The sequence below is a fragment of the Blennius ocellaris genome (genome assembly GCF_963422515.1).
Source record: "Blennius ocellaris genome assembly, chromosome: 21".
NCBI classification, from domain to species: Eukaryota; Metazoa; Chordata; class Actinopteri; order Blenniiformes; family Blenniidae; genus Blennius; species Blennius ocellaris.
In genome coordinates, this window is record NC_137670.1 from 6,682,706 (window position 1) to 6,696,340 (window position 13,635).

The 13,635-nt window shown below is 45.3% G+C and overlaps 2 protein-coding genes across 2 annotated transcripts; one reads left to right on the top strand and one right to left on the bottom strand.

Annotated features, from left to right (window-relative positions):
* Positions 1-40: 40 nt before the first annotated feature.
* On the bottom strand, positions 41-8,005 carry cUnh10orf88 (chromosome Un C10orf88 homolog). The gene is made up of 9 exons (XM_080517520.1): positions 7,862-8,005; positions 6,894-7,032; positions 6,335-6,532; positions 5,453-5,522; positions 4,966-5,157; positions 4,771-4,881; positions 4,580-4,667; positions 3,639-3,822; positions 41-716 (listed from the first exon to the last, which is right to left on the bottom strand). Exons 2-9 carry the CDS (start codon positions 7,019-7,021, stop codon positions 506-508), a joined length of 1,182 nt encoding a protein of 393 aa, XP_080373646.1. The 5' UTR covers positions 7,022-7,032; positions 7,862-8,005; the 3' UTR covers positions 41-505.
* Positions 8,006-8,068: 63 nt separating this feature from the next.
* Positions 8,069-13,490, top strand: asb3 (ankyrin repeat and SOCS box containing 3). The gene is made up of 10 exons (XM_080517519.1): positions 8,069-8,123; positions 8,304-8,511; positions 9,376-9,543; positions 9,656-9,768; positions 10,300-10,432; positions 10,562-10,739; positions 11,346-11,564; positions 11,789-12,091; positions 12,449-12,582; positions 12,759-13,490. The coding sequence occupies exons 2-10, from the start codon at positions 8,310-8,312 to the stop codon at positions 12,980-12,982; spliced, it is 1,674 nt and encodes a 557-aa protein (XP_080373645.1). The 5' UTR covers positions 8,069-8,123; positions 8,304-8,309; the 3' UTR covers positions 12,983-13,490.
* Positions 13,491-13,635: the final 145 nt, after the last annotated feature.

Here is a 13,635-nt window from a genome sequence, read left to right on the forward strand (position 1 = left end):
CACTGAATTATTTGAATAAATATATTTTTATTTGCTGTTGGCATCAGTACAGTTTAACATCACAGGTCAAAACAGTCATTTTTTATAGTTTTACACACATATACATTATTTAGAACACTACAGTGTCGTAATTAGGAGGAATGATGACACATTTAAGTGTCTGGTTAAACCAATTTTCCAACATCGTGGGATTTGGGAAGTGAGGACGTTTCCTGCTTTGGTTCCCCCCCCCCGTTTTCAGACTGAAAAAAAATCCTTGTTTCAGAATGACAGTGATGGTTACATGCTCAGCTCTGATGCAGTGCAGTGTGGATCCCCAGAACAATCTCATATTAAGATAAACACACGGTTGGGAGTGATCTGCTGGTGGAGGAAAGTGTGTTTAGTGGTTTTACAGCATCACTTTACGCTGCTGGCCTGCAGGTTTTAGTAAACTTTTAGTCCCACAGGGATGCCTTTCTGTCTGGAGTTAGGCGTTTTAAAATGACGCTTCCGTGCCCGAGGGTTATTGCGCCGCCGCCGCTGCCGCCGTCGTCACGGCGATCTCCCCCGGTGGCCCGGTGCACGCCGCCCCTCCGGCCGAGCCGCCGTTGTTCAGGACGAGCAGCAGGGCTTTGTCCAGCTTCTGCTCCAGAGCGTCCAGCCGGCGGTCCAGGTGCTGCTTCAGCCTCTTCTCCATCTCCTCCAGGCGGCGCTCCATCGCCGAGTCCAGCTCCCTGCGGGGAGAAGCTCACTCAGTCAGCGGGCTGGGACTTAAAATAAATAAATAAAAGATTGCTGATGGCGGCTACAGAGTTAATACAAATACATGAATTTCTTGGTGATGTGTAAATTCTTCTTTACAGTTTTTTTTTTTTTTTCGAAAACGGACACTTTTCTCTTCACGTGTTTGCTGGTAATGTTATTCTAGCTTCTTTCCACACTGCCGGAATCAGCACGATCATCTGAAAGCAACGTCCTCAGGTAGTGTGGTGACTGAAAGGAAAAAAAAACAACAACCAACAACTCAAACCCTTGACGGTCTTCTTTCGCCCCGAAAAAGCCGCAGTCGGTCTCAATGGGACTCTGCCTCAGTCTAACCACCTGGGAGACTCTTCCAAACCAGAGATGCTTCACAAATCTCACTCCGCAAAATATTTCCACTCTGTTCTTCTGCCTCCATCTGTTTGCCTTTGTGGTTTCAGAGCAGATTCCTGCAGCGTGACTTTGTTTTTTTTTCCCTGGAGGAAGCGGACAAATCCTCCAATGACCTTCAATCTCACCTCGATGTGATCAGTGTCAGTGGCTGGTGTCCAGCGGTCTGTCCCCGGCGTTTTGATTCCTGCCTGCTCAGCGGTACCGCCGCACCGCCGCGGGGGAAATTCCGCTCCGCTTCATCAAGCGCCGCTTACTGAGTCACTGCATTTATTCCTGAGTTTGGTTCAAAATTCAGTGAAACTCATTGCAGATTGCAGTGGAAGGCAAACAAAGACCTCGGAAACCGCAGATGGAAGACGTGGACCATAATGCAACGCAGCGTCGGCCGCCCCGGAGCAGTCTGACAGAAAGAGCCGAGTCATTCTTCAAATATGTGCACATCCTGTGATTTTAGTGTTCAGTGCTGACAGTGAGCAAAAAAATCATTATGAAAGATGAATTTCAACTGCATGGACTTCGCCAAAGTTCCAGGAACAAAACAAAAACTCGCCCCAGGTATCAGGAACTTTCCCCAGGTACCAGGAACCATTGGAGGAACTTTGTCCTTGTCCCTTCACCGATGCTGTGTAATCTAGATGTTCGCTCGATGATAAGATTCCAACCACTCAACAGTCACGCACATGACGCTCTGCTCATGCTAGCAAAGAGAGACAGCAGCTCTTTTAACGGTTTCCACCAACAACAAACATAACGAGACTCCGTGTGACGTGGGAGTCATATATTTAAGAGTTAAAATGTTTAGTAGCGGCGGGCGCAGTGAGGAAGACATACCGTCTGTGCTCCTCGGAGTCGAGTCGGACTGAGATGAAGCTCTCTGCACGCCCACCACTTGGTTCGGACAAAGAGTCCGACTGTTCGGAGTCCGCACAATCACTCCACATCATTCGTGTGGTCTGCGGCACGCCACGGGCGGCAGCGGCAATCCTGGGGAGTTTCTCTATGGAGTTTGCATGTTCTACATCTGCATCTGCAAGTTTCCTCCAGCAAAACCAAAAAAAAACTTGTTGGGTTCTCGTGTGGACATTTACTTTAGTTTGCATTCACACATTGTCTTCCCTCGAAGGGATTGTTAATTCTGTTGGTCTTCTTGGTTCCTTTTTTATAGTGACTCATGTGTTATACAGCTCAACACTGCCCCCACAGGTTCGCAGTGATATTACTGTTTGCGATGTGTCCGTAATCTCAATGGAGATGAACCAAGTCACATTAATGAAGGCGGGAGACAGACAGAACACTTTGTCTGGATCCGTCTGAGGATTAAGAAAGACTGTGGACTCTCTCCTCTGGAAACATCACAGGTGGACCCACTTAGCTCTGTTCTAGATCCTACAAAGGTTTTCTTTGATCTCTTAAGTCGCTCTTAAACCACAGATTGAGAACCACAGATGGATTTGAACCCTTTAAGTTGGCTAATATGAAACAAGCAGCTCTGTTAGCGCTGTTGATGTCCCTGCGTTTGTGTTCTCCATCAGCACCATAACACAACCATTGTTCCACGGAAGAAAGCCGCCTCTGTTTGAACCCCTCGAGCGACGCTCAACGACAAACGCTCACTGTTCCCGCATCACAAAATACACGTAGGCATTTGTGAAGCTGAAGAAAATATGACCTCTCAGTGTGTTTCCTGCTCTGGTGCCGTGTCGGCTCGGTCCATGAGGGATAGGTGTGACGCTGGAGCACATTTCTAACCTCTATAACTATTTCTTACAGTACTCTGTTCATCAGATTGTTTCCAGCAGCCAAGCGACCCATCATTGTATTTATCGCCTCGTCTACAGACTGAACGACACAGTGACGACAGCTCCATCTAGTGGTAAATAGAAGTATTACAAGAATATATCCATTATGATACTTTTTTTTTTTTTGGTATCAATGCAGCCTGTGTCTGTATGGAAACTTAATGTGGAAATGACACATTAGAGCTTTATTTAAAGACATATGTAATATACCTACTGCATTTATTTCATTACTTTTGCTGTACGTTGCTTTTTATATCATTTATATACAGAATATTATTTAAAATTTACACCATACAATGTTGACATCATATTTCTATTAGAATTACATAAGTTTCTTCCATTTCTTTCCTTAGTGGTATTAAACAGTAGTTACTGTTACAATAACTGCCAATATATAGAAGAAAAACAATTGTCCCCGTTTCTTATTTCATGATAACATTTAATGATCGTTTTTATTCTGATGTTAAAATGCTCGTCTCATCAGTATAACGAGCAGCCAGAGATCGGACCGGACTAAAGTGTCCTAATCGCCTGAAACCAGGTCAGATCTATCAGGAGACGGTTAATTCATTACATCACAGAACGCATCATCCTAAACCAGCGTTTAACATGGGTGTAGGTTTAAATACCGGCTGGGCAAGACTTGAGATCTCACTCTGTGTACCTTGAAGACATCAAAGCTTTTGTTGTGGCCACACTCACCAGGAACCGGTCCTGAAGGTCTTCTCCCTCTCAGCCGCCGCCTCATCCAGCCTCAGCTGGGTCACCTGACCGCACACGTTCTGCAGCACGGGCAGAAGCTCCGCCCCGCTGTTCCCCCTCAGGAAGTGGGACATCATGTCTGCCAGCTGGGCGTGGCCCACCGGACCCTCCACCTCACTGCTGCCTGGAGGACGTGGAGGGGAAGAAACGTTTCAAATGCTCAAAGGAGACTCGTTAAAATCAGCATTTAAAAATCACGTTTCAGATAAAAAACAGGAAGGATGAGACGTCAGAGGTCATGTGTAACCGAATTAAATTCAAATACCATATATAGATATCATCTCAGCTATATTCACAAAAATTCTGAAGATATCTGAAAGTATAGACGAAAGAGATTTTTTTTTCAAAATTATTAATCTGAAGCTGTAAAATGTGTTCAATCTTTTAAACCCTGTTTAGCAAACTGTAATTAACTATTGTTCCAAATTGTTTCGTTCTCCACTTGTTTAATATGTTTTAGCTGTTTTATTGTTTTTTAAGCCGCTATTTTAACTACTTCAGTAGTTTGATTCTCTTTATCTGTTTATTAGCCATTTTTACCAATTTGAACCAGTTTCATTTCCAGGTTATTTGAGTATTGATCTTTATCTTTCTGTGACATTTATCGGAAAAAAGCACTCAGATGATTTTAGTTCACAATTTAACCAACTTTCTCTCACATCAAGTCAGATTAGAAGATTTTCAGGTAAGCAAGTAAATTAAATCGCAGTGAACTGTTTAAAATGTCTTCAAAAATGTTCTATTTCAGTTATTTTAGCCATTTTTTAAAAGGTGAAAACAATCAGTGAAAAGTTATCCCCCTGACTCCCGTGAAGCCAGAGGAAACACATCCCGCACGACAAATCACGGCTCCAGGGAGAAGATATGAAGACGATGTTTACCGGTGGTTGAGCTGACGTCAGACATTGGCTGGTCCGGGGAGGAAGTGGTGGAGGAGCAGGAGCTCTCAGAAGAACCTCCACACTGAACCTGAGGAGCAGAAACAGAGTCTTGAGGAGCAGAAACAGAGCCTGGGGTCGCCCCTGGGTGTGGGTGAGGAGCATGGTGGAGCACAGACTGTACTGTACCGTACCGTTGAGTCTGCAGACAGGAGGTGGCCGCCACCGGCCCCTCTGGTCAGGGCAGAGAACGCTCCACCGCCCATCAGGAGAGGCAGGAACCCGCCCAGAGAGCTGCTCTGGTTCTGTAGTAAACAAATCACACGACCGCTTAGAGCCGCATGCTGGACGTCAGACCGTGTCCTCCCCCGTTCAATTCACACTCCGACCTTCTGCTGGACCTGCACCATGTCCATCAGGTTCTGGGCTCCGGGTGACAGACTGGTTCCCATCTCCTCCATCAGACTCTGGACCTGCTGCATGTCGATCCCAGGGCCGCGGGCTGCAGGGGGCCGCAGTGGCTGGAGGACCACCACCACCCGACACACCAGGACACTGCTCCGGCCGGCCAGAGACAGCAACTGACCGACACAAGACACACAAAAATGTACAACAATCTCTAATATGGTAACCAATTCCACCAGTTCCAGCTATTAAAACTACGAGCTTTGCTCAGCACGTCCGCTCAAAACCTCACTAAATACCCACTACATGATTATCACCCCCAGTGTGGACTCGCAGGTTGAACAAACGCCTCATTGTTATAACAACTTATTATTATATTTAGTGATGCATTTATATCAGTAGTTCTACACTGGGTAACAACTGTGGCAAAGCTGTCGGGCATCGGTAAAGACGGTCTGCGTTCACTCTCACCTTCACTTCACACGAGGAGGATGGATGCTCCAGGACCAGCTGCTTCCTGTAGAAAGGCCCTCTGTCTGCACTGTGAGCCACAAAAAGGACAGAACCACCGCTTCAAAGGTGCACTATGTCAAACTTATGCGACTCCACTTTTATCCTTTAGATGGCAGTAGAGAGCTGCGGTAGAACCTGTTAATCATTTTTAATTACAGGAGTAATTCCAATGAGCTGCAGCCTCTCTTGTCTTTATTTAATCTGAAGGCATGTACAAAACTGAACAGGCTGTTGGGGTTCAATCAGAACATGATGAAGTCTAAATATTAAAGAGTAAGTTCAAAATATGGAACGCTAAGTCGAAATATATAGCAAAAGCTGTTTCGAGCAATACGGTATAATATTAAAAATACAGTCAAAATGCTGCATATAAAGTGGAAATACAATCGGAGTGAAAACAGACAATGGTTGAAATCTGAAAAAAAATTGCTAAAAATAACGTTTCGTCGAAAGTGACACTTTAGTGTAATACCACTGAGGCACATGAAGTGGCAGTAGTGAGTCATGATGAAAAGTGCCCAATTATCCCAACCTTCATTCATGAAGTTAATGGTATCAAAGAGTGGGATCAGTTTCTTTCATTTAAATACCAATAAACATCAATTGTAATTGAAAACAACAGTTAGAAAATGTTTTAAGAATTATATTCTGTTGTTTGATTGACAAAACAGTAATTTGAGAAAACTGAGCTTAAAATGAACGCAATCCTCAATGTCCTGACACTAAGTTTTCCCTCAAAAACAGACGGATGTTTTCTTCACTGGTGTGCATTTGTGAGTCGATAGAAGACATTGAACTGTGCAGCTCCCTCTTCATTCAGCCTCAGTGTACGTGCAGTACCTGTCTGGCTGGACGCCGTCGTCCTTCACCCCCCGCACCGTCCCACAGTACTCTCCCATCTGGTCGTACACCTCCATAGTGCGAGCCTCGCTGGTGACCAGCAGGCGGCTGATGGCGGCGGACGGGTCTGGGCCGCAACCAAGCGTGAGGAGGCAGGGAGCTCCTCCCTCCACCTGCTCCAACAGCACTGCGCCGCCGCTGTGAGAGTCACACATCAACAGTGTCAAGAAAGAAGCAGTCCTGGTCCAAAGTAACTCGCAGATTCGTCACAGTGGTACTGGAGGTCAAAGTGCCATCATAACTCCTGTTTTATCGAGTTTGGAAGCAGAAAATTACTGCTCATCCAAGCTTTTATTTAAGATGAGCTTCTAATTTGACAAGTTGATCAGTATCATGTGGTTTCATCGATAAATAGATTTGTGTTGCTGTGAAGTGGAGTTGTCTTTTTATTCCAGTATTTTATACTCACAAACATAAAGATGTTGTAACTCGTGCCATATAAATTGAATTGAATAGCATCAGATATATTGAATTCAGTGTAAACATTTGAGTCTCTCACCCGCTAATCTCTTCAGTGTCTGACTGACTGAGTTCTTCCTCGTTACGGACGAGCAGAACCTTGTTCAGGCTGCGGCCCTCAGCACGACAGACCCAGGCGGCGTCGCTCCTCACAGCCACATCCACCATGATGCTGCAACCTTCAACGAGAGAGGACGCACAGCACAAGGCGACTCAATACACATGAAGGACAGTGTCAGACAGCAACTGGTGATGCACACATCCACAGTGCCAGACTGTTCTGCTGAATGTCACACTACAAGGATCTGGTAGTGTCTGGTACTGGTCAGATCCATTGACGAGAACACATCTGCAATCCAGACGAGTTGAAGCACTTCATAACACCTGAGCACACCCACAGGCGTACATCAATCAAACTTATTATTCTTATAAAGTGAACAGATAGTTTGATCCAATGGGCCTATTGTGCATTTACCCCATATTTAAACCACGTGAGTAAAACCCTTTTGTGCACTACTTTGAACCTATGTATCAGCCTTCATGGTAATGATTGTATTTCCCCAAATCTCTAACTTTTATGATTACAAAGGTGAGCCCATATCATATGGGTTTGATTATGTTTTTGTTATATTTGACACATTCAGTCAATCGATGTGGTAAAACCTCCCCTCATCCACCTGACGAGGACTCATAAAGGAAGCCCTCACAAGTGAACCCATATGGAGCCCATTATTCGGTTTGTTAATTTGGATCTCAGGTAGATTGTTAGTGTTTAGGCACTTGGTAACCAGGGAGCCTCGCAATAAACCATGAGGGGCTCACAGATGCGTGTTGGCTGAGGCGTCAGTGGAGATTCACGTGACAGCGGGATGATTCGTGGATGTATTGACCACAATCGTTCCGATAATGCGGTGAAACGCAATCAAAACGCAAGAAGAACCTTTTTGCTGCATGAAAAACAAACCGCTACACAGCTGGCTAATGTTAAGCAATAAAAAGCTCATTTACCTTAAAAATCCACCTCCGTTACAAGCGTCGATGAACTCGTTTCAAAACCTCCCGCTTTGCATTTCCGCGGACGTTTCTAAAAATGTCCACAGAATGACGACTTTGAGCTGTAAATGGTTTAAAAATGTGATTTGAAAAAAAAAAATCCTTTTGGCTAATCCAAAAGCGCGATCGAGCGTGTGTTGTTTTGGTGTGACGTCATGACGTCATCAAATGGCGACTCGAGGTTGTCAACATAAGCTCCGAATCGCCACAAGTTTGGGTAAAAATGCTCCTTTAATAGTTCTTATTGTGTCATTTTATACAAATATACTATGTGTAGTTTTGTATCCAATAAGGTTTGATTGATTAAACCGTGTTGTACATGTAACTATGGTTCCGAAACACCCGAGTCTGAATCCATCCATCGTCAACAATCTCGTGCCCCTTCCCGTTTCTGCAGCTTGCGATGGACTTCACGGAGTGTTACGGGGACACGGTGTCCAGCGTGGCGGCCGCCGCCCGGTCCGGCTGTGGGAGGCGTGTGCGGAGGCTCATCCGGAGCGGCTGCAGCGTGGAGTCCCGGGATAACCGCGGCTGGAGCCCGCTCCATGAGGCGGCGGCGGCGGGAAGCAGGGATTGTGTGCGGGAGATCCTGACCGCTGCACGCGGTGAGAGATCCACTCATAACATCACCACACAGGAGGAGGTGGACGCAAGATCATAGAGAAAAACCCCCACCATTTTAGTAGTTTTCTGACAGAAAAAGAAACGAGCTACTTGCGATATCCACATGAGAAAACCGCAGATGTAGATCCCTGAAGCTTTCACTAAATTATATTTTATTTACACACCAGTCATTTGCAAAATGACTTTTATCTCTTGGATAAAGAAAAGGCTTTTAAAAAATGGCAAAATAAATAAAACGGGGGGAAAATGCCAAAATGATTATGATTTCTAAAAAAAAAAGGGGGGGGGGAATCTGCTTGTAAAATGGATTTCATTACTAAAGCAATTTCCAAGCTGCTTGCCTGCAAGGCACTTAGTCCATCCATTTTAAGATTCAGTGTCTTGTTCAAGGACACTTCAATATGTGAGCAGATTTAGACTTGAACCTGCAACATTCCAACCAAGAGGCAACGGCTCTTACCAACCATTAACTTTAAGCTCTATTGTACTTGCAATTTTTTTTACCTGTTATATTTTTCTTCTTTTATTTCCCCCGAAACATAGTCCTTGCAATGTTAATCATTTTAGTTTAACGATTTATTCCTCTTTTTTTTCCTTTATTATTGTTTGAGTAGTTTTAGGTAGTTTATCCTTTTTTGTTTTGACTATTGAAGCTATTCTGGCTGTTTGACTTTATTTAGTGAAACAGCCTTGTGACAGACTGGTTGCCAGCGAAATGTTTATTTACAAATAACTTTTTGAGAATGTCAGGGAGCCGCTACAGGATCGCTGAAGAGCCACGTGGCTGCAGAGCGAATGCTGCAAACCGCTCTTGGTTGACTTTGCCTTTGTGTGTATGTGAGCAGCATCCTCCGGTGACAACTATGACTACGTGAACTCCCTGACACACGAGGGGGAGTCTGCATGTTACCTGGCAGCGCAGCGTGGACACCTGCCGGTGGTCCGACTCCTCCTCAAAGCACATTCAGACATCAACCAGCTCACCAACGACCTGTCCTGTCCTCTGTATGCAGGTACGGCTCTCATACAACCGATTCCCTGGACTTTTTTTTTTTTTTTTTTTTTTTTTATTTTTTTAACTAGTCTGGCTCTGGAAGCTGAGCTTTGTGTTTGTTTCTCCTGCAGCTGTGGACAACGGGCACAGAGAGGTCGTGGAGCTGCTGGTCAGTAAAGGAGCGGAGGTCAACCGAGCGCACACCGCGTCCTGCTGGACCTGCCTTCACCAAGCTGTCTACAAGGTATGGAAGCAGGACAACAAACACACAGACACAAATGTAATGGCACTACTTTTCATGGTATTGTGGTATCAACTATTTATTAAGAGGTAAAAATGGCAAAAATGTGTCTGTTGCCCGAGCATATCAAAATGATTGATAAAGCGTAACTTTTTTTTACCATTTCTATAAAATCCTGTTGAAAAGGAGAATCTCATTAATCGTGAACTAACTTAGCTCAGTAAAATAAAAGGTGTCCTGCTTTATGTGGTATTAACATCCAGGTTATAGAGCATCTTCCCCGACTAACTGATCATCATTAAACCGACCCACACAGTTTAGCTAACGGAACAATAAGACTGACATGTGAACATTATTAACACAAGAACTTTATCAAGTAACTAATTACTTTTTTCCCACTAAAATAACTTCGCACTCTCGTCTGTTTTGCACTCTTCTCTTGTTTTCTCTCACTCACACTCTGTTCCTCTCTCTCTCTCTCTCTCTCTCTCTCTCTCTCTCTCTCTCTCTCTCTCTCTCTCTCTCGTCTTTCAGGGTCACAGTGAAATTGTCCGTCTTCTGATCGATGTTTGCGACCTTGAATCTGTGGACGACCATCAGATTTCTCCGCTCTTTCTGGCTGCACAGTACGGACAGAAGGAATGTCTGGAAATACTCGTCGATGCTGGTAAATCACGCTTAGAATGTTGACAGACATATATTGGATGAAGTCTAAGAATAGAACCCTTCATCTAAGGGAAGTTGAAATAAAATCAGAATATGACACATCCTCCCCGGCGCTTTTTCTTCTCTCCAGGCGCTGACGTGAACACCCGCTCGGCCGACCTGGCCACGCCGCTGCTCATCGCCTCTCAGGAGGGCCACGAGGCCTGCGTCGCCCTCCTGCTGGATCACGGCGCGGATCCCAACACGGCCTGCAGTCAGGACTGGCCTCAGCTTCCCATCCACGCTGCCGCGGAGTTCGGCCACACCGGGTACGCACCGAGGATGTTTCTCGTTTCACTTTTGGCAGTGACATCGTCCATTCACATCAGTGCAATCTCTCCCAAGTGACTGTTTTGTACTAAACTTTAAAATATGCACATTTGTTTACTGCAAAAAGAATGACATTTTGCTTATTTTGAACTCATTAAGTCTAAATAGTCTGTCTTTAATTACCTTCCTAATAGTCATTTTATAGACCAAAGGTGTCAAACATGAGGCCATGTGGGCCAAAACTGGCTCAATCTGGGCCACAAAGCAAATGGTTATAAGCTATGCTGTCACCGTAAATGAAAACAGTTATAAGAGAGTTTTTTTCTGGACATTTCACTGCATTTTGCACCATAAAAAAATCTTTATGTTGAAATTTAATCAGTTTTTAGCACTGATAGTTTGGTTTTGGGAACACATAGACTTTATTAGACATACTCAGTGCCACAACAAAGAAAAATTCAACATTTAAAGGTTATTATGGCACTATTAATACCACTATGCAGCCCACTCATTCTGGCCTCAAAATTATAATGTGTTGAACAACGTGAAAATGCTGCAGTGCTTGGATCCCCACTCAGATCCTCCTTGTATCCGTGTGATTGCAGCATCCTCCGGAGGCTGATCGCCGTCACGGACCGTGCGTGCGATCGCGGCGCCGCGATGGTCAGTCCGCTGTATGTGGCCGTGCACAGCGACAGAAGTGAGAGTGTGCAGCTGTTGCTGGAGGAAGGCTTCAGCCCGGACGCTCAGGACTGCACACAGACGCTGGATCTGCGCTCGCCGCTCTCCTTGGCGCTGTGTCGACCCGCCAGGAAGCCCTACAGGTGTGCAAGGAAGCGGATTTCCCACTTTACAGCCATCAGCCACATTAGCCGCATTAGAACCACCGATGGGTGAAATGAGGCCACTGATTCTCTGGCTATCATGGCTCCGATTCATATGTGTCATATATTTAGTCCTCAATGTTGTGGACTGCTGCACACGCTCGGGTTCCATATAGTGTTAATGTTGTGGCTGATCATCTGATGATGGCGTGACTCTCTTTCAGTGAGTCGACGAGGCTGCTGGTGGCTGCAGGAGCCCGTCTGAGAGAGGAGGACTGGCTTCACGTCTTCTCCACCGACCAGACGGGCCTGCTGCAGCTGCTGCTCCGCTACAGATGGATCCCCCCGCCGCGCACTCTGACCTCTGACCCTCCCGGAGCCGCTCGCCACGGGGGAAGCGCCGTGACGCTGCGCGAGCTGAGAGAGATGATCTGTGTGGCTCTGAGTCAGCCGCAGCTTGCTGCCTGCTGGCTTCCTCTGCTGCTGCAGGCCGGACTGGAGCCCACGCTGCTTCTCCATCCTCACATGTAAACAACTCCTTACAAACATTTCAATGACCTTCAATATTGATCCATCCTCACGTGTAATCGACTCTGTCCAAACATGTGAACAACCGTCAATACTGCCGTATCCTCACATGTAAACAACTCCATTTCTGCATGTAAGCCAACACGGCTCCATCGAAACATGTAAGTAAACTCCATCTAAACATGTCAACAACCATCAATACTACTTCATCCTCACACGTAAACAAGAAAGGGGCTTTTGCAACTTGTACATGTGAATTCCTACATTTTGTGCAGTTGTTTTATTCGAGTGTATGTACTAGGTAGTCCTTCCATTGGTAGTTGCCATGGTTACCAGCATACTGCTGTGTCCTCCAGGTTGGAGCAGGCTGATGGCGGTGTGTTGAATTACCTGCTGGAGTTTGTGAACTGGTGGACCTTGCCTCCGGCTCTGAAACTTGTTCTGGATCGAAGGCGGTCAGATAAGACGTGGGATCCGTGCCCACACTTCGGTAGGCCCGCACACACACACACGCACACACGCACACACGCACACACGCACACACACACACACACACACACACACACACACACACATCATAGTGCTCTTTATTTTTTCTTTTACTTTTTTTAATCGATTCCCGCAGTGTGTGTGTATGTTACACCTCCTCTCTGCTCCTCCCCACAGACTCCGCCCCCCGCCTCAGCCACCTCTGCCGGCTGCAGCTCCGGGACTGGCTGGGTCCAGACCGACTGATGAGGACTGATGTGGTTCGGCAGCTTCCTGTCCCGTCGCCGCTCCATCACTTCCTGACATTCAGAGACATCCCCGAGGCGTCCTACACACACCCACGTCCACCGGCTGTCATCGAGCCCCGGCAGAGCGCTCACCAGCACAGACACGTTCTGTAGATGTTCCAGTGGGGTTCAGGGGTTCAGCTTCGTTTACTTTGACTGTGTCAAATATAGATCCGCCCACATTGATGGGCAAATAAACTGAAGACCAGCTATAGAGCCACATGGCACTTCGGACACATTTCTTTAAAATTTCATTTCATTTCAACACCAGATTCATTTTCAAAATGACTTGAATGGTAAAAAATAGATAAAACAGCTTTGCTGTATAACTTCAGTGAGTCAGAGGTCTTTTTGTAGAAGTAAAATGTTGGTTTAAATCAGCTGATGTTTAACATTTTCACACATGCACTTCCATTTATTTCACATCAAATCGGGAGATTTAATAGAGCTTTTTGTGGTATTGGTTATTAGTGATATGTTGATGTCCAATTGACTTCTTTAGTTACATACACATCAAATCTACAGTTGTGTGAAAAGATGCAAAATATTAATGCCTTTTCTTGTCACTTTTTATTGGATGGAAGTTTATTTATATTCTGTATCATTTTTCTCTTGTTTGTTATCCCTGCTATGGCACGTCCAATAGATTTATTGCTCAAATTGAGAATATTTTGAGTAAATTAATGTGTTCAAAATTACTGTTTGATATTTGTTATTATCTGTATGTTATGGGAATAATAAAAGCCTCAACTGCTCTGTGATTGGTC